Here is a 27,859-nt window from a genome sequence, read left to right as displayed (position 1 = left end):
TCACAGCCAGGCACTCTGGCGTATCAGTCTACCCCACTTGTCGTCGTTTCCACAATGTCCTCCAGCGATGCGGAAGACCCTGTCACTATTCAGGCCAGTCTGGTAAGTGCTGCTGGTGTTTGAAGGTTTTTTTTTTAAAAAAAAAGGTTTTAAAGAGCTATAGGTGTTTGCAGGCTTTTTAAACGATGTTCCCCATGACACATAATTTCACATTTATGCGCGGTACCCAAGGACGTAACCCCTGAGTTAGGTGGGGAGATGCCTGTATAATATTTTAATTGCTTTTACGTGTGCAGTTGTTTTACATGTGCGGTTTTAAAATTATTTTTAAACGAAGTTTGTATTTTAAATTCCATCGCTTTAACTTTTTGACGGGTGCTGCCCTGGGCACCTTTGGGTGGGGGAAGGACAGGACAGAAATTTAATAAATAAAAATAATACGGTTAATTGTACTTGTGAAATTGCTTCAAGATGCTTTGCAGGAAGCTATTAACAAATGAAATTAATAATAATAATAATAATAATAATAATAATAATAATAATAATATTTCCGGGAGGCAGGGAAATGTCAAGTGCAGTAATGTCGCACCACTGATCTCTTTTCACTTGATGTTACTGGAGAAACTGGAGGAATCAGATGCACGTCAGTCCTAAGCAGAAATCTCTCAATTCACGTCAAGTTTAGGGCCTTGGAAAAAGCACCCTTCAATGCAACCAGCTCTGGACTCAGGTGCTTCAAGAGTTTATTCACCTGAGAGAACTCCCCTGTGCAGAATACAGAACTGTGGAAGTCCAACGTGAGTTCACATTTCCAAGCTTAGTGCTGCGCAAAACTCTCTGGGTGATTTGTTAACAGGGAAATACAACTCTAGTGGGTCATTCCATGTCAAGTGATTCAGTGACTTTTACCTTACCATTTTATATTGCTTTCAGTTTCAGTTTCCTAAAAGTAGTATAAGGGAAGATCCCAGATTTCAGCAAGCTATCGTTCTGCTTGGAAATACATTTTTAAAAGAAAAGCATGACTAGCTTTTAATTGAATAACTTTTTAAAGAAATGCCTGAAGGTCTTGTTTATTCTGCTATATTTTACTCCAAGAAAACCCACTTATGCTAAATAGAATCCAATAAGGCAGACAGGTACGTACAAAATATTTTTATTAACTGTGATGTCATTGAGATCCCAAGATGAAATTTTGCAGGAAGCTCTTAGAAATATGAAATATTCGATACATTTTTTGGGGGGAAATCTTAATCATATTGATTTTTTAAAAATCACCTTTAAATTTTTTAGCTTAATTTTAAAATTGAGAGGAAATCCATCTTGTGCAACATCATATTAAACTTCTGAAGAGATTTATATTTTTAGTTTTGAAGTATCTCCATTCTGGGCTGAGCTTTTAAGGTTTTTGTGTAGTAGGGCATGATCAAAACTGTCAATTTTTTGACCTTCATACGTCAAAACTGGGACGAGATGAAAGAATTAAAAGTTTAGATTTAAACTTAGTTTTGCTCATTCAACAAGTGTACAAAGTTTTAAGAAAATTGGATTTACAATTTTATAATATGCAGAGAATAACATGTGCTGAAAAACCAGAGAGAGGAGCTGAGGGAAGTCTGGGGTGGGGTGTGGGGGTTGCTTTTTTGAGGGGGGGAGGGAAAAAATGGGGGGGAGTTTGGATTTGAGGAGTTTGGATTTGATACCCCGCCTTTCACTCCCTTTAAGGAGTCTCAAAGCGGCTAACATTCTCCTTTCCCTTCCTCCCCCACAACAAACACTCTGTGAGGTGAGTGAGGCTGAGAGACTTCAGAGAAGTGTGACTGGCCCAAGGTCACCCATGTGGAGGAGTGGAGACTCGAACCCGGTTCACCAGATTACGAGTCTACCGCTCTTAACCACTACACCACACTGGCTCTCAGTGTGAGGAGGAGAAGGATGTGTTTTTGATAAATTGTTATGTTGAAATTCCTAATAAAAAATATTTTAAAAAGAAAGAAAATTGGATGGCAAAAAATTAATTAAAAATTGGATCGCTTAACATGGAATGACCCTCACCCGAGATTCAGAGCGCTTCTTGTTTAACTGCTCCAGGACAAGGCAACTTGCCCGCGGCCGACAGCTTCTCTTTCACGTGAAACTTCTGGTGCTTCACGATGTGCGACCGGTGAGAGAAGCACTTCCCGCACTCCAGGCATTTGTAGGGCCTCTCGCCCGTGTGGACCCTCTTGTGAGCCAAGACGTTCGAGCGGTCGGAAAAGCGCTTCCCGCACTCGGAGCAGGCGAAGGGCTTTTCCCCCGTGTGGACCCTCTTGTGCCTGGCCAGGGAGGAGCTGTCGGCGAAAGACTTCCCGCACTCGGAGCAGGCGTAGGGCCTCTCCCCCGTGTGGATGCGCTGGTGTTTCACGAGCCCCGACTGCTGGGCGAAGAACTTGCCGCACTCCAGGCACGTGTAGGGCTTCTCGGAGGTGTGGACGCGGCAGTGCTTCACGAGCGCTGAGGGCCGGGGGAAACACTTGCCGCACTCCAGGCACTCGTAGGGCTGCTCCCCGGTGTGGATCATCCAGTGACTCACGAGCGCAGAGTGCTGGTCAAAACATTCCCCACACTCCAGGCACTTGTAGGGGTTGGCTCCCTGGTGAACTCTCTGGTGCGCCACGACGTGCGACCGGTCAGCAAAGCACTTCCCACACTCCAGGCACTTGTAGGGCTTCCTCCCCGTGTGGACCCTCTGGTGCCTCACAAAGGCCGGGTGGTCGGCAAAGTGTTCCCCGCATTGCAAGCACTTGTGGGGCTTCTCCTGCAGGTGGGTTTTCTGGTGGGCCGTAAGGGACGACTCCTGAGCGAAGCCCTTCCCGCACTCCAGGCACGTGTGGCGAGGCCCGCCGGCCGCCGCGTGGACGCGCCGGTGCTTCACGAGGGACGAGGGCTGAGGGAAACACCTCCCGCACTCCAGACATTCGTACGGCTCCTCTCCGGTGTGCACTCTCCAGTGGCTCACGAAGGCTGCGTGCTGTTCGAAGCCATCGCCGCATTCCTGGCATTTGTAGGTTTTCTCTCCCACCCGGGTCGCGGCGGGGCCCGGCTGCCGAGCAAAACACTCCCCGCACACCAGACACCGGAAGGATTTCTTGCCCACCAAGATTCTCTGGGGCACGACGCCGCAATGATTCCCGCACCGGGGGCACGCTTCCATTTCCAGAGGGTCACCTGGTAGGAGAAAGGAGGATTTCTTAGTCAATGTTCTAAATGAATGGAATCATAGAACTGTAAAGTTGGAAGGGACTCCAACAGTCATCTACTCCACCCCTTTCAAATACATATACAGTGGTACCTCGGGTTACATACGCTTCAGGTTACATACGCTTCAGGTTACACACTCCGCTAACCCAGAAATAGTGCTTCAGGTTAAGAACAGTTTCAGGTTAAGAATGGACCTCTGGAACGAATTACGTACTTAACCCGAGGTACCACTGTACATACATACACGCCTGCGTAATTTTATCTGTACGCTGCCTTTCCACAGTTCCAACCGTGCTCAAGGCGGCTTACAACATGAAACAAATACATAACCACGACATAGCAAAAGTAGTCAAAATCAATAAATGTATCATTAAAAAATACAAAACCAAAGTGAACGATTCCCACATAAATTGCAACAAAATAAAAATACAAAAAAGCAGCAGCGCTCAACAAAGAAACCCAAACGCCCCAGTCTAATGCAGGAATCTCAGCTAAAGCATCCCTGATAGATGGCCATCCAACCTCTGCTTAAAAACCTCCAACGAAGGACAACTCCACAATCTCCTGAGAACCCACGTTTTATGTTCCATGGAGTTTGCGGATCCCGTTTGCATCCAGAGGTACCACTGTATCTTAATTATCTTGAGACGGTGGTTAAAAAGTGATTTAAGAAATGGATGGTGATGATTTTGTTGAATCTATACTGTTACGTTTTGGTTGGAACAGGCTTACTTGTTTTTATGATTCTATTATTGTAACTCGCCCTGGGATATTGTGGATAAGAAATTTAATTAATAAATAAATGCACGAGGGGGAAGGAGTGTTCCAGACCATCACTAAAAGGGAGGCAAGGGGAGAACATCAACTGGCTGAGGGTTTTTTTAATCGCCAACAACTTACCTGAGCAGGCATCAAGGATCCCTGCTTCACCTCTGTTTTGGGATTCGGGTACCCAGAGTTCTTCTCCTCGTTCCATCTGGAAGATGAGTTCAGGCTTTGGGCACAGAAATCCTGTAGGCAAGGCAATGTGAGAGTGTCAGTTTGCATTTCTTAGTACAGAAAGTATCGAACTTTCCTATTCTGCTTAGTTCAAGAGGGTTCTAGAAAGTTTCATTCTATGTGAAAGAAACAGGAAGGTTTCTGTTGTTTGGATTATTTCTTCTGGGAAGTTGAGTACAGCTGGTTTAAACTGCTTCCGTTATCTTTTTGTCAAGGCCATACTGACTATAATATTAAGACCAGGAGGAGCATGGGCCTCACTCACTTTCTCTTTTCTGTCTCCTTTGTTCTGGTGTTCTATTTCTGTTTGCTATAGTGTTACAGTTTAAACTTATTATAAGTATTGTGAGTTTTATTGTAATTGTCGCAACTGGATTTTTTATGGACTGTGCCAATCCTGAATGTGCTGGATTTGTGACCATTATGCTCATTTGCCTTCAGTACCAGTAAAGCTATTTTTTGGGAACTCTGCTGTGTGTTTAAGTTTCTTCCTGCTCCTCCTTCATGGCCGACAGAGAATACTTGATGTAAAGGTAAAGGTAAAGGGACCCCTGACCATTAGGTCCAGTCGTGACCAACTCTGGGGTTGCGGCGCTCATCTTGCTTTATTGGCCAAGGGAGCCGGCGTACAGCTTCCGGGTCATGTGGACAGCAGGACTAAGCCGCTTCTGGCAAACCAGAGCAGTGCACGGAAACGCCGTTTACCTTCCCACCGGAGCGCTACCTATTTACTTGCACTCTGACGTGCTTTTGAACTGCTAGGTTGGCAGGAGCAGGGACCGAGCAACGGGAGCTCACCCCGTCACGGGGATTCGAACCGCCGACCTTCTGATCGGCAAGTCCTAGGCTCTGTGGTTTAAAGCACAGCGCCTTGTCATAATTCCTTAAATAGTGCTAGTCAAACTGAGTCCTGGGGAAATCTGAGATTCCTCAGACGCTCCAAAGGTGCCTAAGAAGAATTCCCACAGATGAGCTTCCATCTTATATCGTGCAGATATCGGTTGACAGCCTCAGTGAGGATCAGGCCTCTACATCAAGGCTGCAAACTCCTTACCCAGTGAGGTTACGTTCCCATAGTTCTCCATCATGACATCCCTGTACAAGGCCCTTTGGCCTGGATCCAGCAGAGCCCCCTGGCTCTCCGTGAAATACACAGCCACATCTTCAAAAGTCACCGGACTCTGTAAGAATAAAGGGTTCTGTCTAGTTCCCACTACTTCATGAACGACATTTTGTTTTTTTTAATGTAATCAGTTAGTCAGTGAATAGTTTGAAAAGATTTATGGCATGTCAGCTTTTAAAAAATGTGATTTTACAACAACTTCTTTGTATGGGTGACATTTCTAGCTCTAAGCCAGGTATAGGCAAACTCGGCCCTCCATTTGTTTTGGGACTACAACTCCCATCATCCCTAGCTAACAGGACCAGTGGTCAGGGATGATGGGAATTGTAGTCCCAAAACATCTGGAGGGCCGAGTTTGCCTATGCCTGTTCTAAGCCTTTTGCTCCTGGACAGGCAGGTGTCATTTTGGCTATATAAGCACCAGCAAAAGGAAAACTTAGGCCACTTTTAGCATGTACACTACAATGTTAAATATGCTTACCACTGACAGAGAGGATAAGTAAACCTCAACATCGCAGGCGGGGAACAAAAGGTAAGTGCCCTTTCTGGCCTTTGTTGGAAAGGACCACAAGGACCATTTAGCAATGCAGGAACTTTTCACCCAATTCTTATTCTTATTATTTTTGAACATGGTTCTCCTATTCTGTGCCAATAGCTCTGTAGATCAGGCGAGCAGCAGAGCCTGTACAGTGGTACCTCGGGTTAAAAACTCAATTCGTTCCGGAGGTCCGTTCTTAACCTGAAACTGGTCTTAACCTGAAGCATCACTTTAGCTAATGGGACCTCCTGCTGCTGCCGCGCTGCTGGAACCCGAGGTACTATTTCTGGGTTAGCGGAGTCTGTAACCTGAAGCGTCTGTAACCCGAGGTACCACTGTATTTCTGAGCCCCAGCAGAAAATAAGGCTGCTTGCTTGGCATCCCCAAGCCCAATCCTATGTTCTGGGAAAGCCTGTCCTAACTTGGCACCGTCCAGATGTTGCACTCCAGTGCCCATCAGTCCTGGCCAGCACGGCCAATGGTCAGGGGGATGATGGGAGTTACAGTCCAGCGGAAGCAGCAGTGGGAAGGGACCATCCTTGGGTCAGTTGGCTGGCATACACATCCTGCTGAACCCAGCGAGACCTGACTCTCAAGTCCAGGGCAGCAGCCATAGGTGCCTGTTCCTTCCCCAGCACCTGCCACAGAGCCTTCCTCCTTACCTGAGCCAGCTCCGTTGCTGCCCTTGCCATTTCTACAGAAAGGGGAGATAATCCGGATTCAAGCGCCGACATCATTCTGCACCTTGTGGGGGACCAAAGGGCGGCTTATCAAAATTGGGGATACGAGCAAGACAGAGCCACATACATGCAACCCTCTTCGCCCCAGTTGTTCCCAGAGCATCCTCTACTTCATTTCCCCCTTTTCTCCCCACCCCCAACCAAATAATAATAATAATTTTTTATTTATACCCTGCCCTTCCCGGTTCAGAAAACCAGGCTCAGGGCGGCTAACAACAAATTTAAAACACTTAATTGATGCAACAAAAAACAGCATAAAACGTGAATAACAATAAATTCAGAATGCAAAAATCAATTTGGGGGGAAATCCATCCAATAAACATTTGATGATCACCAGGGCTAGCTGGCTAAATCAGTCCTATTTGGGCCAGCGAGGAGACCAGGGGAGAATTAGCTGTGGGATCCCAGTTAACAACCCTGTCAGGCTGAGAGAGACACACAGAGAGAAAACAGAGCAGAAGAGAACAGAAGAGAGGAGAGAAAGAGAGAGACAATATGAATATGTCTGATCATGGGATAACCAAGTGAGCTTCAAGGCCATTGGGTACCCACTCTCTCTCGTCTCAGTCCAACCCTCTAACCACAATGCCCACACTAGCCTTCTGGATAAAAGGTGCCCTCTTTTAAAAAGGGGGGGAGACTTTTGACTATCTCTATCCTCTTCTGGGACCAAGAAGGCAGCCACCCCTAAATTGCAGACCAACAACCTCCCAGGCAAGGTTGCCATGGGAGTGTGGAGAGACAACTGGCAACAGGTTGATGGAATCCTATTGAGTGTGCAGGCAAGGAACCCCCCATGCCAGCCAGAAAAGCCACGGGCATTAGTCAGCCATTTCAGCTACTTCCTTTGGGAGCGTTAGTTGCCTTCTTTGTCTGGTATGTCCCCCCTTTTAGTTTTATTTTTCAGTCCGGAAAGCACTTATCCAGCAACAATGGCAGGGCGTGCAAAGAGAGGAGCCTTTTTACAACAAAGAGGAGTTCTGCCTCCTCCTCCTCCTCCCAGCTCCATGACGTCTTTCGCCCCTCCAGGGTCCCCCAAAAGTCAACCCACCCACCCCTTGCGCGCCTTCACGGGGCTCCTGCGGACGCTTCCTCGGTGTCGCTCCTGACAATTCCATCCCATCCCTCATCCGGGCTCCTGCTGGGATGGGGCGCACGGAAGCCCAGTGGCCGCTGGGAATTGTAGTCCTTTGGCCCCGCGCTCTTCCGTTGCGCGAGGTTACGTTTGGCAAAGGGGGTTTCTGGGAATTGTAGTCCTCGCTTCCCTGCTCTGCTCGCAGCTGGCGCTTTGGAAACAAGAGTTGGTGCTTGCTTATGGTAGTTCTTGCGTGGTGGTGGGAGGGGGGGCAGCCTAACGTTGTTTTTGTTTAATAATAATAATAATAATAATAATAATAATAATAATGTATATTGTATTTTAAAATGGGGTTTCAGAGTTTTTAGGGGGTTTTGAATGTTTTATGTAGTTTTTCAATTTCATTGTTCTGTATGGGACAATGACAATAAAGATATTGTATATCGAATAATAATAATAATAATAATAATAATAATAATAATAATAATAATAATAATTTTATTTTATTTATACCCCGCCCTCCCCGGCCAAAGCCGGGCTCAGGGCCGCTAACACCAGTAAAATTACAATGGGAACATAATAGCGGGGGGGGGGCAATTTAAAATACAGGTTAAAATGCAATTTAAAAAGCAGCCTCATTTTAAAAGCAGCCCCCGCCTTTCCCCCTGACAGATAAAAATAAGAACAGCTGGAAAAAAATGGGGGGGGGCAATAATTAAAAAACAATTAAATTAAATATAAGATTAGGGATTAAAGCATATACAGAACCTTGCTAATTACTGCAGAATTTCCTCCCCGCCCCCCCCCCCCAATGTGCTGGAAAGTCCTGCATTGTAGAGGGTCGGACTAGAGTGGGGTCCCTTCCCACTCTACAATTCTGAGATTCTATGAAATATTTGTTAAACCTCAACAATATTCCACCGTACTCACGTTCCGTGTTTGCATTGATGCTTCTTTAATACTCTTCTCCCACCCTCTCCTGGGTATCTTCTCTTTTTTCTTTCTTATTTCCCCCCCTTCTCTTATGATTTTAAAGCTGCAATAAAATTATATGAGGGGGGAAAGGAAATAAACAGGGCCTTGCCGGATCAGGCAAAGAATCCTTTTGGGTGTATGACAACTTCGGACCACTTTGATCGGCAGAACTGGCACTGTTACAGGTACCATATAATACTTGCTCCAGGTTGGTAAGGAATCAGTCTTTTAGTGCGGCACCACTATTGACACCAGGCAGATGCCTTCACTGCACCCTTTTCAGTACCTGCTGGAAACATTTTTGCTTATGCATGCCTACCCAGATACAGTGGTGCCCCCAAGACGAATGCCTCGCAAGACGAAAAACCCGCTAGACGAAAGGGTTTTCCGTTTTTGAGCTGCTTCGCAAGACAAATTTCCCTATGGGCTTGCTTTGCAAGACGAAAACGTCTTGCGAGTCTTGCGATTTTTTTCGCTCCCCCCCCCTTTTTCTAAGCCGCTAAGCCGCTAATAGCCTTTTAGCCGCTAAGCCTTTAATAGCCGCTAAGCCGCTAATAGCGCTAATCCGCTAATAGGGTTGCTTCGCAAGACGAAAAAACCGCTAGACGAAGAGACTCACGGAACGGATTATTTTCGTCTTGTGAGGCACCACTGTATGTAGAATGCTAACGTGTTTTATTCAGCTTTTTATCTTATTGCTGATATCAATTTTTTAAAGAGTTGTTTTTACTTTTTTCATTGTTTTATTCTTTTTTATTCAAACTGCTTTGAAGTTGTTGGTGGGTTGTTGTTGTTGTTTCGCAATCAAGTGGTATACATTTTTTGCAATAAATAAATACTGAATCCTAGAGTTGTTTCCCAAGAACTTTCTTCTTTTTTTCTTTTAAAGAAAAGCTTGTGCTGTAAGTTACGGGATATAATGAACATAGTCAAACGAAAAGATAAAGTGAAAATACAACAACGGATATTGTTTTATGATAACTTGGAAGTTCCTTTATTGATTACAAGGAATATATGTTAAAACTTTTATTAACCGTTAACATGAAAAGTTACGTTTATCCAAACAGAACACAAAGACAAGAGACATCACAAAACCCTCCAGGTAAGAAAAAAAACCCAATCAGGTTATATCGTTTAATGCATTCTTCTTACCCACTCACATAAATGATCCAATATATAAGTACCCTATATACTGAGTTTATTCTGAGTATTCATTCAATCAATCAATCAATCAATCACCTTACAGCAAGCCCAAGTTACTCTCAAACCCTCCAGAATATTATTCCGCTTTAAATATTACAAGCGCCTTGTCTTAAAATATTAACAATAGATCTAAGCTGCTGGAGCCAGAAGGATAGTTACCGTATTTTTCGCTCTATAAGACGCACCAGACCACAAGACGCACCTAGTTTTTGGAGGAGGAAAACAAGAAAAAAAATATTCTGAATCCCAGAAGCCAGAACAGCAAGAGGGATCGCTGCGCAGTGAAAGCAGCAATCCCTCTTGCTGTTCTGGCTTCTGGGATAACTGCGCAGCCTGCATTCGCTCCATAAGACGCACACACATTTCCCCATACTTTTAAGGAGGGAAAAAGTGAGTCTTATAGAGCAAAAAATACGGTATGGTCTACCTCCACTGTCGGAGAAAGTATGCCTCTAAAAACCAGCTGCAAGGAGCTGCAAGTAAGGAGAGCACAGCTGTGATCAGGATTCCTACTTGTGGGCTCCCCATGGCCACTGAGAATAGGATGCTGGACTTCATGGGCCCTTGGGCTGTTCCGGCACAGCTCTTCTGACGTTCCTATGAACCGGTGGCGACCGTTGTAGTTTCACTGCCCAGGCGCCAATCCTTACTCCATTTGAGGCCACGACGAGCGGGAGAAGGAGGAGCCCTCGCTGAATGTGCAACCGGCAAACTCGCCTCCAGTGTTGGGGTCTGATGGCAATTGACGCTGGTCAGCCCCCATGACCCACCAGAACAGAGGACACATGCTGACGGTGTCTGCCACAAAAACAATGCCCGTTTCGCCTTGGCAAGCAGAGCAAAAACAACAGGGTCACCGAAGAAGGGGAGCCAAAGGAAGGGGTGGCCCCATAGTGCTGCAACAGGACCACTTCCTCGCCTGCCAGGAAGCCTGACTGTTTAGGGCAGAGGTCTAGCCTGCAAACACCAGTTCGTGAGCCAAGTGGCCACTGACCAAGGAGGAGCAACCCCAGGTTTTTCTGGCGGCACCCAAAGGAAGTTGAGAGAATAAAGGTCAGGAAGGTGGGTCAACAACCCCAATGTTACCCCTGAATTTCTCAAGTGACTCTGGGGGCACCCAATAACACACCAACCCGTGATTTTGATTTAGCTACAACTTGCTACCTCCTGTTTATTTTTGATCTTTCGGGGGTGGAAGGGGACATTTTCCCCATCTTTATTTTCCATTTCATCAATTCTATCTAACGTTACTTGATTAAATTATTTTCCTCCAGTATTTCTTAATTTTTAATTCAAGCTTGCTGAATATCATTCGTTCCTATATCTGCATCTTTTTAGCCTATTCAGTTTTTATTTTAACCAGGCTATGGGCTATTTCCACCTATGTAATACTGATTAATATTTTTATCATTTTTCCCCTTTATTTGCAATATATATCATTCATAAATGGTGATTTATACACTGCTGGTTTTCTGTTTTTGTAACCCTACCTCCCGACACAGAAGCACCATGTATCTTAGTTATGTTTAATTTTGAAGTCATTTCAGTTTTTAAACAAAGGTAAAGGTAAAGGTACCCCTGCCCGTACGGGCCAGTCTTGACAGACTCTGGGGTTGTGCGCCCATCTCACTCAAGAGGCCGGGGGCCAGCGCTGTCCGGAGACACTTCCGGGTCACGTGGCCAGCGTGACAAAGCTGCATCTGGCGAGCCAGCGCAGCACACGGAAACGCCGTTTACCTTCCCGCCAGTAAGCGGTCCCTATTTATCTACTTGCACCCGGGGGTGCTTTCGAACTGCTAGGTTGGCAGGCACTGGGACCGAGCAGCGGGAGCGCACCCCGCCACGGGGATTCGAACCGCCGACCTTTCGATCGGCAAGCCCTAGGCGCTGAGGCTTTTACCCACAGCGCCACCCACTGTGGTATCATCCCACAAATGGTATTTGTGGGTATCATCCCACAAATGTGTTCTGCTGATTTAGAATATTTTTCAGATTTATTCAAGAAGTGTGATGAAATATTTCTGTCCTTGTTCTTTCCTATGCAGAGCTACTTTATATTTATATTTAATATTTAAAAAATCTACAGAATTCTTACAAAGTAGTTCTAAGGATATGGGATTCATAAACTAATTTTGTCATCCAGAGCACTCATTATTCTCTCCTTACATAATCCTATGAAATTTAACTGCAATTTGCTATTAGCTCTATCAATCAGATTGCAAACACTGAATCTTATTTGAGATTGCTATTCTAAACACACTTACTAGACAGCAAATCCCACTGAAGACAGTGGATTATTTGTCTCAGTAAACATGTGCTCTGAATCAGTTGAATATATCCAATAAAACTGATTTTTCACAACACCACAATACTCAAAATCTAATACCTACTTCAATCAAGAAATATTTATTTTTAAAAAACCAACGTGATAAATTAATATAATTATATTACATCAACCACTAATTAATCATCACCGGTCCCTAATTTGCCATCTCTCTAATCATGATTGTAATGACTGCAGTAATCAAACTGTGGAAAACATTTACAGAATGATGCATACATATCCAATATTAATTTGCTGGAGTCTTTTTATCCAACATTTAACCACAAGATTATTATGCATATCAAATGCCAACTGCTCTTATAAATCCTCCTATCTATTAAACCGATTAATAAGTTCCTTCTTTTATTTAACAACACCAACAAAGCTTTTAACTAAGGTTGCCATGGTTCATAAAGTGAAACTCAGGACACAAAAGTTATTTTTGGCAAAGTTTTCAAGCCTTTTTTTGCAAAATCTTTTTTTTAAAAAAAAGTGGTTTTGACCTACAGTATTTTTAATGCCAATTGCCAAAATCTACACTACTGACATGGGCCACGTCTGGAAAATTCCACATGTATGTCAACCCTACTTTAACATTGCACACGATCCTGACAAGTACAGTACTTTTGAGTGCCCTTCGATTTTGACCGCCAGCGTTAAGCAACTAACTGTTCCAAACTCTCCCACTGAACTCAAATGAGAGGCTGTAGAATCACAGAATCGTGGCGTTGGAAGGGATCCCGAGGGTCATCTAATCCAACCCCCTGCAAGGCAGGAATCTCCCCCCCCCCCCCGCCTTGGGGCTCAAACCCACAACCGTGAGATTAGGAGTCTCATGCTCTGTTGCCGGAGCTACCCTATCTGAGTTAAGTGGAAAGCTCATGTTTTGCATGGATTGCCAATCAGTTATGACCATGCCATGCTAGATGGATTCAAGGTTTGATTATAAGGCAGCTTCACGTGTCTCACAATGAGATTTTGAATTGTTTAAATTAGGCTGGGTTGTGCCTATTGATTCTCGCTTAATTCTTTCCAGTTGTCAGCGCCTAGGGGCTGTATCCAGCACTTGCAGCCGTGCTCATGCAGGAGACTTCCACGAGTAGAACAAAACTTCTACTTCTCCTGTCCACACCTTACACCAGCACCCTCAAAATCAGCTCCCAGGGGATGGGGAAGTCAAGTTATTATTTTCCACCCTGCAAGATGGAAAGGAGAGGAAATGGAAGTTCCATTGCATAAGCAAAACTCCAGCGTTCAATGCAGCCCTTTGTAGTGATTAATACTATGAGGTTGTGTTTTAAAAAAGAAAAAACGCCAGAAATTTCTGAGCCTGTTTAAAAAACAACAGAAAGCTTTAAAGTGTAATTTGAACCATGCCCAACGCAAAAGAACAAGAAGCAATGAAATATTGCATGTATACACACACATACGTACTGTTTCTATGTAGTGGAATATCAAATCAATAAACGCAGTGTATTATAGGATTATAATGAAATTACAAATTATCGAAGGCAAACTTCACATAAATTGCAAGCTGGAACAAAACATGTAGCACAAAGCAAACATAGGGGGGACATGAAGGTCACAAACACAGCACAAAGAGCAAAGAGCCATGACTGGTACAGATGTACAGAATGGTGAGCCGCGAAACGAACTTTCCAAGTGCTAGGAATGAACTAGTTGCTAGGAATGAACTAGTTCGGTTTCGCAAAGTTCACTGGATTACTTCAAAAATCTCCAAAGCCGTCCCTATAATTCCCAGGGGAAGAGAACGTGAATTAAGTTTGTTTTAGGGGTAGAATTTTGAACCATGTCTAGTTCAGCTTCAGCTTCTTTCTCTTACGTGCATTTTTGACTCTTCTAGACTCCTTGGGCCTTTAAAATCGTTAATTGTTTCAACAAAACAAAATAAACAATTCACGCCTTGTCTTCTTAAACTGTATCTCACTCTTCAGCACAGCAGCCTGTAGCATCCTGAATGCTGAGATTCTTTTTGGTCAAGGATCCTTTAGGCGTACTGGAATTGAACTGTGGTCCGAACTAGTTTGTTTTGCAAAGGGAAGACACTGAACTGGGCTAAGTTCCCTTTTGGACTCACTGAACTTGAGCTAGTTCCTATGAAGAAAAAAAAGAGCTTTCTAAGCTCCAGACTGACTTTCCAACTTGGCCTACAGCTAGGTAGCCAATAAGTAAATAATTCATTTAACACCCCCATCATTTTAATTTTTTATATCTGTAGCCTACCTCTCCTCCAACGGGAAGCACATGCCCTCCACCAAAATTTTATGTCAGTTTATTCTGGTGGGTTAGCGAGAAAAATCCTGTCGTGCAAAACGGTGGTTTAGGCAGGGCTGGCCTTGCATGAGGCGGCCGGGAAGGAGAGCTGAAGGCAAGAACTGGGGTCTTAATGGTACAAGAAGACTTTTCAAAGTGTTTGCCCCGGGAGGGCGAGGGAGGGCGCCATTTTGGCTCTGCTTCAGGCCAGAGATAAACATCATTAGACTCTGCTGCAGGTTCCAAAATGGACTCTGCGTGTGTGTGAGAGAGATCATGCTCACCGCATACATTTAAAGCAGTATAAAACTACTTTATAAACGGTCATGGCTTCCCCCCAATAATTATGGGAGCTATAGTTTGTTAAGGGTGCCAAGAGTACATTCCTCCTCTCAGAGCTACAGTTCCCAGAGGGATTGACTGTTAAAACCGCTCTGGGAATTGTAGCCCTTGTGAGGGGAATAGGGAGGTCTTCTCACAACACTCGGCACCCTTAACAAACTACAGTTCCCAGGATTCCTTGGGGGAAGCCATGACTGTTCAAAGAGGTGTAACAGTGCTTTAAATGGGATCCCTGAGAAGGGGTCTGTGCATATTTTATACCCCCAAATCCACCCACTCTGTACCCACCTCTATAGGATCCCTGTCAGGGTGAAGTACTATCTGGGCTAAGAGAGAGGTTCTCTCCTGGCAGCTGCAATTGTCCCCATGGGATACTGCTTTTCCTTTCAGAAGCGCATGGTGACTGCACATTTAATGCAACCAGAATTTCAGATTCACTGCCAGGAGCCAGAGCTAAACCTCCTTCCTGTCCCTGGTGACCCCCCCCCAACCCCCAGCCATTAAGAACCAAGCCTGCCCCTATCTGTATATAAGCCTGCTCCAGGTTCTGGTTTAATTTTAAAATTTAGATAACTTTTATTGTTTTTTCCAAAAAGAAGGAGGTTTTACAGGATTCTGCAAAACAGTGCTATCAAACAGGACTCTGGTGGCAAGATACATACCCGGCATACAATTATAGATCATTGTCGAACATAAAATAAAGCCGAAATAAATAAACAAACGGCACCTACGCAGATGTGTGGAAGGTAGCGACTAGAACTGTGTATAATACAAACGACGTAATGGTTGAGCAAGACAAGCTCTGGGCTCTGTTGATCCCCCCAGGCACCCTCCATATGTTTCCAGACTAAAACTCCCTTCGTCTCGTTGGCCATGCTTGGCTGCGGCTGAATGGAGCTGAAAGGTTGATACCCTACGCACTTTGAGCTCTGGCTCCACCCATCATAGACTTTGGCCCCACGCACTGCTGGCAGGATGTGGCCCCCAACAGATCACCCTCAAGAGAAAGTGGCCCTCAATGTGTGTGTGTGTGTGTGTGTGGAGTTTCACCACCCCCACTCTAGAGTACGACAGAACGCTGCAAACCGTAATATACATAGCTAGATGCTCATAAGCAATTATCTCGCCTTAGAGACACACAACTGGGCATAAACTAGGCCGCTAAGCAGCAACAACCAAAGTATTTAAACGACAACAGTGCTAATCGGAAAACTGAAGTGCTTTCCCCTACCGTACCATTCCGATTCAAACCCTAACGCGACAGGTACCCAAAATCAGGCTTCGGGTCGCAAAACTGCCAAACGGAACATTTTAAAGCCAGCATTACAGATCAGAACAGCTTTGGTTATATAGCTGTACGTTCAGCTGAAATCTTTCCTCTTCTCTCAACTACTCAAAAGCAGCTTATAATTTTATTTAAGGTATTCAGCCCTGATTCCCGAAATTCTACTCTTCCTGCTGCTTCTGTGACTGATGGGAACATAGGTGTGGCTTAAGAAGATGTTCAGTAAACGAAGGTGCAACTTTACAGAGGAGATACTGAGGCTACTCCTTTGGGACTTGAGGCTCCACAGCAATAAAGCATACCAGATATTCAAGGATAATGGGGGCAGCCCTCCGCAGTAACTTCACTCCTGAGCCGGACACTTGGAATCGAAAGAGTACATACCTGATTTCTCCCACACCGTTACAGCCTAGTAACAAGGACAGATACAAACATTTCAGAGTGGTGGGGTGACTGGCAAGGGCCTCTGCTGCCTTCAATATAAATGTGTTTATTCTCTTAGCCTGGGGGGTAAGCTCCAAAAAGCTGGCGCCAGGGAAAGGGCAGTTGCAGACAGCGCCAACTGGCTAGCACCCATGATGTCACAAACAGCTTTCCCTGCTCCCCCGTTATGCAAACAGTCGTAGAATATTTGGTGGGTTGGGTTTTCCTGTTTGAGAAAGGAACAACAGAAGAACGTATGTGAGGTCCGCTGGCTTGTTTGTTAAAGGTAGACAACACACACAGCTGAGCCCATTTGACTTGTTGGTGTGTGGCTGCCCTGCTGACTGCAAAGTCAAGCTCAGGTAAAGAACTGTGGCTATTTGCTAAATACTAAATCCGTCTTCACCCCAAGGTACTTCTCACCTAAGCCTGAGAAGGTCACCTTGGCATGCCTCCTATAGGTATCTGGTTGGCCACTGTGGGTGCAGGATGCTGGACAAACTGGGCCTCTGGCCTGATCCAGCAAATTCTTTTTATGTTCCTCAGAGTATTGCGGAAGAACGATGTGTCAATCAACATTTGATGATCTCCTTCTACAGACAGAAAGTGTCCTTTCCTACTGCATCACGGTGTGGTACGCTGGTTTGACATCATCTGATAGGAAGTGCCTGCAGAGGGTGGTGAATACAGCACAAGATATTATGGGCTGTCCCGTGAATCCGCTGGATGAAAAAGCGGAAGAACGTTGCCTCAGGAGAGTGAGGAAAATTCTCAGGGATCTTGATCTCCTGCCCTCATGCAGAAGATATAGAAGCATGAATAGTCGCACCAACAAGGTAAAGAACAGCTTCTATCCGTGGGCTGTTAGGCTGCTGAATGAAAAGATAACAACAGGGCAACTGACTTTCGGGTTTGGTGTGTGTGTGTCAGTAAACGAGGGGAATTAAGAGAGCTGAGTTGGGGGTGCTCGTTTAATCTCACTGTATACAAGTTGTACAAGTGACAATAAAGTATTTCAATTTCAATTAAGTGCTGGCTATTTGATACTGAATAAGGCCCCCCTTCTCCATCAAGCTCTCGAGATCGTTGAGGCGTTGGCTGGCTTTCGCTCTCAAGTGAACTCTGTGGTGAACGCGGAGGTGCGAGTGCCGAGCGAAACACTTCCCGCACTCCAAGCATTCGTAGGGTTTCTCTCCTGTGTGGACACGCTGGTGCTTCACGAGGTTGGACAGCTGAGAGAAGCATTTCTCGCACTCCATACACTTGTAGGGCTTTTCTCCCGTGTGCACTCGCTGGTGGCTCACGAGGGCCGAGCGCTGAGCGAAGCACTTCCCGCACTCCTGGCACTTGTGAGGCTTCTCCCCCGTGTGGACCCGCTGGTGGTTCACGACGTCCGAATGGATGGCGAAGCACTTGCCGCACTCCAAGCACTTGTACGGCCTCTCCCCCGTGTGGATGCGCCGGTGTTTCACGAGGTCTGACTGCTGGGCAAAGCACTTCCCGCACTTCAAGCACTTGTAGGGCTTCTCGCCCGTGTGCACCCTCTGGTGGTTCACGAGGTTCGACTGGTGAGCAAAGCGCTTCCCGCACTCCTGGCACTTGTAGGGCTTCTCCCCCGTGTGGACTCTCTGGTGGTTCACGAGGACGGACTGCCGTGCGAAGCATTTCGCACACTCCAAGCACTGGTAGGGCTTCTCCCCCGTGTGGACCCTTTGGTGGTTGATGAGGACCGAGTGGCGTGCAAAACACTTCTCGCACTCGGGACACTTGTACGGCTTCTCTCCCGTGTGAACTCTCCGGTGCCTGACAAGTTGCGATCTCTGGGTGAAGCACTTTACACACTCCAGGCATTTGTAAGGTTTCTCCCCCGTGTGGATCCTGTGGTGGTTCGCGAGGACGGACTGGCGTGAAAAGCACTTCCCGCACTCCAGGCACTTGAAGGGCCTCTCCCCTGTGTGGACCCGCTGGTGTTTCACGAGCTCCGAATGGTGAACAAAATACTTCGCACACTCCAAGCACTTGAAGGGCTTCTCTCCCATGTGGACCAAGCGGTGTATGACGAGATCCGGTTTCTGGGAGAAGCATTTCCCACACTTGCGGCACGAGTTGTTCTTCCTCAAGACACCTGGAAGGGGGTGAGAAGTGAGGGGGGGGAAACACTGACAGGATTGACCTTCAACTCCAGAAGAGGAAGAATCATAGAAAAGTCAATCAGGGTGAGTTGTGGGAAATAAGCTGTAAATTTCCTGGAGAATTTTTTGCCACAGAAAATGGTGGCAGCAGCAACCAGACCGCCAAATCATGTGGCTTTAAAACTGGAAGTAAGCTGTAAATTTCCTGAGGTAAAGTTTTGCCACAGAAAGTGGTGGCTACCAGACCGCCAAATCGTGTGGCTTTAAAACTGGAAGGAAGCTGTAAATTTCCTGAGGTAAATTTTTGCCACAGAAAATGGTGGCAACCAGACCGCCAAATCGGGTGGCTTTAAAACTGGAAGTAAGCTGTAAATTTCCTGAAGCCAGTTTTTGCCACAGAAAGTGGTGGCAACCAAACCACCAAATCGGGCGGCTTTAAAACTGGAAGGAAGCTGTAAATTTCCTGAGGTAAATTTTTGCCACAGAAAGTGGTGGCTACCAGACCGCCAAATCGTGTGGCTTTAAAACTGGAAGTAAGCTGTAAATTTCCTGAGGTAAATTTTTGCCACAGAAAGTGGTGGCCACCAGACCGCCAAATCCGGTGTCTTTAAAACAGGCTTAGACAAACTCACAGAGAAATAAGTCTCTTCATGGCTACTAAACGACTTAGGCCCTAAATATCTGAAAGACTGTCTCCTTCCCTGAAGACCCTCTTTGATGTTCAGATCAGAAGAGGGAGGGAGCCCTTTGGGTAGCTCAGAGGTCTGGTGGCTGGGGCGACCCGAGAGAGGGTATTCCTTGTGGCAGCCCCAAAGTTGTGGGATTCCTTCCCCACACAAGGCAAGCAAGTGTTTCATAAACGATGCCTTATGAGGAACGGCTAAGGGAGCTGGGCATGTTTAGCCTGGAGAAGAGGAGGTTAAGGGGTGATATGATAGCCATGTTCAAATATATAAAAGGATGTCACATAGAGGAGGGAGAAAGGTTGTTTTCTGCTGCTCCAGAGAAGCGGACACGGAGCAATGGATCCAAACTACAAGAAAGAAGATTCCACCTAAACATTAGGAAGAACTTCCTGACAGTAAGAGCTGTTTGACAGTGGAATTTGCTGCCAAGGAGTGTGGTGGAGTCTCCTTCTTTGGAGGTCTTTAAGCAGAGGCTTGACAACCATATGTCAGGAGTGCTCTGATGGTGTTTCCTGCTTGGCAGGGGGTTGAACTCGGTGGCCCTTGTGGTCTCTTCCAACTCTATGATTCTATGATTCTATGAAAGAAGAGGCAACACATCCAAATGTAATGGCTGAGACTCATGGCTGGCCATGTCTGGGTGATGGAGACACTCCTCAATGGATTATCTGCCTGTTGGCGTGCCCTAACCTCTCACCTGAGCACCTGCTGCCCAAGTTCCGAGGATCTGGTACCCAGGGAGCTTCTCCTTGTTCCAGACGAGTGATGAGGACAGGCTTTGCAACCGGAAACCCTTGATAAAAGATTTTCAAAAAATTAAAAACCCTCCTCTTCCCGCAAAGGACCATCAGAAAGCAGGAGTTTTTTCTCCCTAGCTTAACAAAACAAGGAAGCAAAGATCCTTACCTAAGGAGGTCACGTTCTCATAATTCTCCATCATGACCTCTCTGTATAGAGCTCTCTGATTTGGGTCCAGCAGAGCTCCTTGTGCCTCTGTGAAATAGACGGCCACATCTCTGAAAGTCACCAGCCTCTGGAAGAAAGAAGAATCCTCGTCTCAGCCGCCTCTGCCTCAAAAGCTCTCACCCACAGAGAGAAAACAAAAGTCTGCAAACGTTTCTATATTTCACTCCATAGTATTTATATACCAGAGTGGTTTAAACAATCAGTCCCTCTTCCCAGAGAGCTCTGGGAACTGTAGCTGAAAGGGGAGGAGGGGGCCTCTTAACAACTCTCAGCACCCTTAAACTATAGTTCCCAGGATCCTCTGGGGGATCCTATGACTGTTGAAAGTAATGTTAATAGTGTACAGTGGTACCTCGGGTTACATACACTTCAGGTTACACACGCTTCAGGTTACAGACTCTGCTAACCCAGAAATATTACCTGAGGTTAAGAACTTTGCTTCAGGATGAGAACAGAAATCTTGCAGCAGCAGCACAGTGGCGGCAGGAGGCCCCATTAGCTAAAGTGGTGCTTCAGGTGAGGAACAGTCTCAGGTTAAGAACAGACCTCCAGAACGAATTAAGTACTTAACCCGAGGTACCACTGTATTGTATCACGTGCACGCAAGCCAGATGCGCAATCCCTCAATGGGCACCACTTTTCCGTGGAGTTAAAAGGGTATTTTTCCATGTACAGTAGTACCTCTGGTTGCGAACGGGATCCGTTCCAGAGGCCTGTTCGCAACATGAAAAGAGCGCAACCCGCAGCGGCGCGTCTGTGCACGCGCAGGTTGCGATTTGCCGCTTCTGCACATGCGCGTGACGTCATTTTGCGTTTCTGCGCATGCGTGAGCAGCAAAACCCGGAAGTAACCCCTTCCGGTACTTCCAGGTCGCCGCGGGACATAACCTGAAAGAACGTAACATGAAGCAAACATAACATGAGGTATGACTGTATCCCAATCACTTCCACATGGAAGGACTTTGGGCCCCCAACGTCTTACCTGAGTTGGCTCGGCTGCAGCTCCTTCCCATCCTCTGGAAGGAGGAGACAATCCGGACAGAAACATGGCCCTCATTTTGTCTTCTGTAGAAGTTAAAAAGCCAAAGGAAAAAGTGGTTCATTTCAAGTACAAAGGGGGGGGGGGATCTCGTTTTTCAACATTACATTGGATTTTCTGAGGTAAAATGCAAGATGGGAAAAAGAGACCCCGCCTCTATATTCTCCTCCCAGAGCTACAGTTCCCAGAGTTCCGTGTACAGTGATACCTCGGGTTAAGTACTTAATTCGTTCCAGAGGTCCGTTCTTAACCTGAAACTGTTCTTAACCTGAAGCACCACTTGAGCTAATGGGGCCTTCTGCTGCTGCCACGCCGCCAAAGCACGATTTCTGTTCTTTTCCTGAAGCAAAGTTCTTAACCTGAAGCACTATTTCTGGGTTAGCAGAGTCTGTTGTAATCTGAAGCATCTGTAACCTGAAGCGTATGTAACCCGAGGTACCACTGTAAAGAGGATTTGCACCACTCTGGGAATTGTAGCTTGGTGGGAGTGGGATGGAAAAGCCACCATTTACCCTTTTTGCTCCACACCCAGGGCCGACATTTTGCAGCTTGAGGCAAAGGGACAAGCTGGCAGAAGCTGACCACGTAGGCGGCCGATTCGTGCTTCAGTGCTGGCGAGAGGACAGCAGCCTCTTTCACCTCACCTGAGGCTAGCAAGCCACCTTTGGAGGTGCAGGCCAGGCGACATGGCGCTTGCTCAACTCCATCTTCCCAACAGTTCTGCCCCATTTTCCGCCTCACCTGCTGCCCTGAGGCGGCCACCTCAGTCGCCATAACAGCAGGGTCGGTGGCCCTGAGCACCCGCATCCAAAGAGATCCCAGGGGCATTGAGACATCTCTTCTCTCCAGGTAAAGGAGCAAGGCACACAATAAAACAGAAAAACGCAAACTAAAAACCAAAATCCGTCACTCAACTGAGCAGAGCCCTTCCTGCATCTGACAGCGCAGACTCCAGTCCGCAAAAACTTCTGCCACCATGACTTCAGGCGCCCTGAGATTCTCTTTGCTGTGTTAGCTGCAACAGACTTACATCCTTGCCCCCCCCCCTCTGGACTCTGCCCATCCGCACGTGCGTTTTGGAGTAGGGGTCAAGAAGGAGGACGCTACTAGCCACAACGGCTACGTCTTTCCTTCACTGTCGGAGAGACAGCATGCTTCTGTATACCTGTTGCCAGGAATCGCAAGCAAAGGGACTGCTCTTGCACCCGGGTCCTGCTTGGGGGCACTGGGTTGGCGACTGTGAGACCAGGACTGGGTGGATCCTGCTTTCGGTGCACCATATTGATTGGTTTGCAATCCATTTTTTTAGCCACCCCTCATCCAAAGAGATCCATAGATGTCAACGTTTCCCTTTTTTTTAAGGGAAATTCCCTTATTCCGAATAGGATTCCTCGCAAGAAAAGGGAAAAGTTGACAGCTATGAAGAGATCCCAGGGGCACTGACACAGTTCTCCAGTAAAAGGAGCAGGGCACACAATAAAACAGGAAAACGCAAACTAAAAACCAAGTTGTTGTTTTAAAAAAGTCCTGCTACTACCTTGTGGGCCGCGAGATGCTGTTTTAATGGTCAGGAATGATGGGAATTGCAGCCCGGAAAAATCGGGGGAGGGGCACCCAGCAAGGCTGCAGAATTGCTAGATGACCCGACTTCTTTTTGCTTTGCTTTTAAAAATCTGTTTCTTCCTGTCCTTCCCTTCCCATCTCGTTCGATTGCTAAAAAGGGGGAGAGGGCATCAGGCACCCAAGGAAGCCGTGATCTCCTGCCCACCGTTTTTGCCTCGCTCCCCTGAATTTCCCCCATTCTTCTTCCACCTTTCCAAGATTTGGGGTTTGGGGGGTGGGAGCGGCGGCGGGAGAGGAAACAAAGGAAAACTCAAAAGCCCTGCAGCCGCTCCCTTCTCCACCCCACGCCGCTCCCAGATCCATCACCCTCAAAATCTAGGACAGAATCAGAAAAGTGGGGCGAGGGGGAGGAAAGATGGGAGCCCACCCCATCCAACCTCCTTCTCCAGGAGGGCAAGCGCCCCTCTTTCTGGAGCCTCACCTGCATTGGCTAAATTGCGCACAGGCTCCTCCAGGATGCAATTCACCAAGGTTGGGGGGGCGCCACCCCACCGCACCCCACTGCCAGCAGATCCCTTTCCGCTCCCCAACCTCTCCACCCCCAGATCCAATGTCTCCGCTAGATCTCTTGGGATTCAGGCAGCCTGACCCTGGCTGCTGGGACTTGTAGTCCTCTCCCCCCCCTCTCTCGCCCCCTCCTTTGCGTCTGCCCCGCACAAAAACCAAACAGAGGGGATTCTGGGAGCTGTAGTTCCCCCAGCGCCACCCTCGCCTGTGATTTATGAGCAAACGCAAGGCTATCGAGAGCCCTGCTGTTTAAAACATAAAAAACACTGGCTCCGGCCTGGTGGAACGCTCTGCCTCATGAGTCCAGGGCCCTGCAGGATCTGATTTCTTTCTGCAGGGCCTGTAAGACAGAGTTGTTCCGCCTGGCCTTTGGCTTGGAGCCAGATTGTTTCCCTCCCCCTTTCTTTTTTCTTTTTCCTTTCTCCTGTGATGAGGCTGCATTTTAATATTTTAATGTTTCAATATTTTAATGTATTTTAATCTTGTTTTTAAGCTGTATTCATTCAACTTGTTTTTATTATTGCTTGTTCGCCGCCCTGAGCCTGGCCTCGGCTGGGGAGGGCGGGGTATAAATAAAAATTATGATGATGATGATGATGTTTCCTAAATGGTGTGTTTTATGACAACTCTCGTCTGATCTGCAGCTAAAGAACATCTTTGGTTTAAAGGGACGTCAGAGTGAACTAGCTGTTAGGTTGCGTTTATTGCTTAGATGAAAACAAGCTAGCAGGCAGTTTGGTTCCTTCTCATGTGTAGCAGCTTAAATGTCCGCATGCAAAGAACCGATGCAATGGCTGTTGTACTCCTGGGATAGCTCAGTTGGTAGACTGCGAGACTCTTAATCTCGGTCATGGATTCGAGTTTGGGCAAGATTCCTGCATTGCAGCGGGTTGGACTAGATGATTCTTAAATGGTCTCATTCGCTGCAGCGCAACCTTCTTTCGGACCAGGCCAGGCTGAGGTCACTGCAGGGTAGAACTCAGGATTGCCAGAGCCTGTTTCCTTTTGGATTTCCAGATCTTTTCCTCAAAAGGCGCCCTAGTCTAGCCCTTTCACTTATAGGGATATAACGAGAAATACTCATAACACATTCTGGTTTTTTTAAACACAGCAGCTCACTTGTATTTGAGCTTCATTAGCAAAATATGGTTCAATGTTCTAATTATTCCATAGCTCCGTGCTCCCAAGGAACTTACGTAGTAACTGGGGAGAAATGAATATGAGTGAGTTCGGTCGCAGTTGGCAAGAATGAGAATGATATTATTATTATTATTATTATTATTATTATTATTATTACTATTATTATTATTATTATTATTATTATTATTATTATTATTATACCGCCCTTCATTCGAAGATCTCAGGATGGTTCCCAGAACAAAAATGCATGATAAAAACTCAAAATGCATAATAAAAACAGAAACAAATCTATAACCCCCTTCCTCATTCCACAAGCACGTAAAAGGATATGAGATGTCAGTCAGCCCTAGTCCTGATTAAACAGGAACATTTTTACCTGGCACCTAAAGATGAATAATGAAGGTGCAAGCTTCCCAGGGGAGACCATTTCACAAATGAAAACAATTTGAATAACAGTCACAACAGTATGGAATGCCTGTGTCACATGACTCACAGGCAGCCAATCACATGAGAGATAAGAGTGTTGTGGGCTTTGAAGATGCTCAAACTCAGGACGAAAGGGAGAAATGTGCTAAGAGGAAGACATGTTTGGCAAACCAGAGAGCCAGTGTGGTGTAGTGGTTAAGAGCGGTAGTCTCGTAATCTGGGGAACCGGGTTCGTGTCTCCGCTCCTCCACATGCAGCTGCTGGGTGACCTTGGGCCAGTCACACTTCTCTGAAGTCTCTCAGCCCCACTCACCTCACAGAGTGTTTGTTGTGGGGGAGGAAGGGAAAGGAGAATGTGAGCCGCTTTGAGACTTCTTAAAGGGAGTGAAAGGCGGGATATCAAATCCAAGCTCTTCTTCAAATCCAAACCCTCACTGTGATCAACTTCCATCTGGAAACCAATGTCCCCACTGTGGAAGGACGTGTGGATCCAGAATTGGCCTTCACAGTCACTTATGGACTCACTGTTAAAACCGTGTTCATGGAAGACAATCTTACTCAGCTACGAGTGATCGCCAAAGAAGACTGCCAAAGGAATAACTTTCTGTGTGTGAGAGAATCATTTGTTCCAGAAACAGAGAAGAACAGAAAAGTTGTTTCAAGAAGCAGCAGAAGGCTGGGATTGTTTTGTCGATGCAAGGACGTTTTCTGTGGAAACTGTTCTTTGGACTTGCGCAGTGTGACAGAAAGTACTGATAACAATGGTTCTGTGAGTCTCTTGCTTGCGTCTTGCAGTGAGAGAAGCAAAGGGAGAGTGTTGGACTCTGGCTGGACTCTAAGCATGCCTTGACCATCACTGAGGTTTCATCAGCCTCCAGGGACAGACCATCCAATCTGGCCTTACCACCCATCCAGACTTTATGAGAGATGGTGGTCCAGGGGAATGCGCTGCACACACAACCTCTTGCATGTACACAGAAACCTATTTATAGTTCTAGGAAGAAACACCACGCAGTTGTGGGCGTATGATGCCAGTGGGCACCCTGACACTAAAATATTAAAGTATAACTCCTGCTCATTGAGCGATAGCAGCTGGTTGAAATCAGTTTTTTTCAAAAATTCCCTCGCCTTCCTTGACTTGCTACCTGTCCGCTGGCAGCTCTCACCTCCTTGCATTCCTTCTCTTGCAACATGGTTCCCAGTTTATGTGCCACTGGGAGTCTAGACATGTTCTGGACAGGCATGCGAGTCGTGTATGTGAGTGCCATGCTTTCCCCTGCCCCTCCCTACCCTGAGCAAGGCTCCACCCGATTGCCAACTATTTTAATTTCAAAAAAATCTTTGATTTTTACTACCCGTCTGATTTTGAAACCCCGCGATGGAATTGTGTTTTAGTTAACAAGATGCGTGAAGCACTTCATTCAAGTGTTTTTGCCTGGATAACTCAGCTGGTTAGAGCGTGGTGCTGATAAGGCCAAGGTTGCAGGTTCGATCCCCGTATGAGATAGATGCCTATTTTTCTGCATTGAAGAGGGTTGGACTAGATGATCCTCAGGGTCTCTTCCAACTATAATACTGTTGGAGAGGGGGGAAGCTCTCTAAGTGGCTCACATAATATAAAACGTTCGTAAGAAAATACAGATAAAAACCAATGCACTTAAAAGAAAAACAAAAACAAATTACACCTAATAAAATTAGGCAAATCTAGTGAAAGAGGAGAGTGCAAAATATGGTCTGAAGCTCATCATCAAAAAAACTGAGATCATGGCCACTGGTCCCATCACCTCCTGGCAAATAGAAGGGGAAGAAGTGGAGGAAGTGAGAAATTTTACTTTCTTGGGCTCCATGATCACTGCAGATGGTGACAGCAGTCATGAAATTAAAAGACACCTGCTTCTTGGGAGAAAAGCAATGACAAACCTAGACAGCTTAAAAAGCAGAGACATCACCTTGCCAACAAAGGTCCGTATAGTTAAAGCTATGGTTTTCCCAGTAGTGATGTATGGAAGTGAGAGCTGGACCATAAAGAAGGCTGATCGCTGAAGAATTGATGCTTTTAAATTATGGTGCTGGAGGAGACTCTTGAGAGTCCCATGGACTGCAAGAAGATCAAACCTCTCCATTCTGAAGGAAATCAGCCCTGAGTGCTCACTGGAAGGACAGATCCTGAAGCTGAGGCTCCAATACTTTGGCCACCTCATGAGAAGAGAAGTCTCCCTGGAAAAGACCCTGATGTTGGGAAAGATGGAGGGCACAAGGAGAAGGGGACGGCAGAGGACGAGATGGTTGGACAGTGTTCTCGAAGCTACCAGCATGAGTTTGACCAAACTGCGGGAGACAGTGGAAGACAGGAGTGCCTGGCGTGCTCTGGTCCATGGGGTCACAAAGAGTCGGACACGACTAAATGACTAAACAGCAACAACAAGGATAAAATTCAGTTTTAAAACAGATATACGTAATATAAAAATTGCAAGTCTGGGGAGGCCTGTCTTAAACTAAAAAGTTTGCAGCTGGCCTTGAAGAACGTACAAATGCACCTGCATAGTATCATCCTGCAGAGAGTTCCACAGAGTAGGCCTTGCTATGCTGAAAGACAGATTGTAGCTTCACTAAATATTGAAATACGACATGTGATCGGATTGTAGCTTTTGCTATAAAAGCACACAGCTTTTCGCCAGAGGGGAGCGGGCAGCAGTATTTTGAAACTCAAGACAAAACCAGCAAGCTTTGCTCTTGTCTGGACCGTGTGTGTCTAGAATAGACCACCTGTGTCTATTCCACCCCAGCATCAGGGACACAGC

The 27,859-nt window shown here is 46.2% G+C and overlaps 1 protein-coding gene across 1 annotated transcript; it reads right to left on the bottom strand.

Moving 5' to 3' along the window:
• Nucleotides 1-141: 141 nt before the first annotated feature.
• LOC128408770 (zinc finger protein 420-like) lies at nt 142-23,575 on the bottom strand. The gene is made up of 10 exons (XM_053378791.1): nt 23,407-23,575; nt 21,306-21,388; nt 20,265-20,391; nt 20,056-20,151; nt 17,568-18,665; nt 7,696-7,765; nt 6,563-6,644; nt 5,294-5,420; nt 4,141-4,251; nt 142-3,207 (listed from the first exon to the last, which is right to left on the bottom strand). Exons 2-10 carry the CDS (start codon nt 21,378-21,380, stop codon nt 2,063-2,065), a joined length of 2,931 nt encoding a protein of 976 aa, XP_053234766.1. The 5' UTR covers nt 21,381-21,388; nt 23,407-23,575; the 3' UTR covers nt 142-2,062.
• Nucleotides 23,576-27,859: the final 4,284 nt, after the last annotated feature.

The sequence above is a fragment of the Podarcis raffonei genome, chromosome 2 (assembly GCF_027172205.1).
Source record: "Podarcis raffonei isolate rPodRaf1 chromosome 2, rPodRaf1.pri, whole genome shotgun sequence".
Taxonomy (NCBI): Eukaryota; Metazoa; Chordata; class Lepidosauria; order Squamata; family Lacertidae; genus Podarcis; species Podarcis raffonei.
Note: the sequence above shows the minus strand (reverse complement) of the source record. Positions and strands in the feature narration are given on the sequence as shown.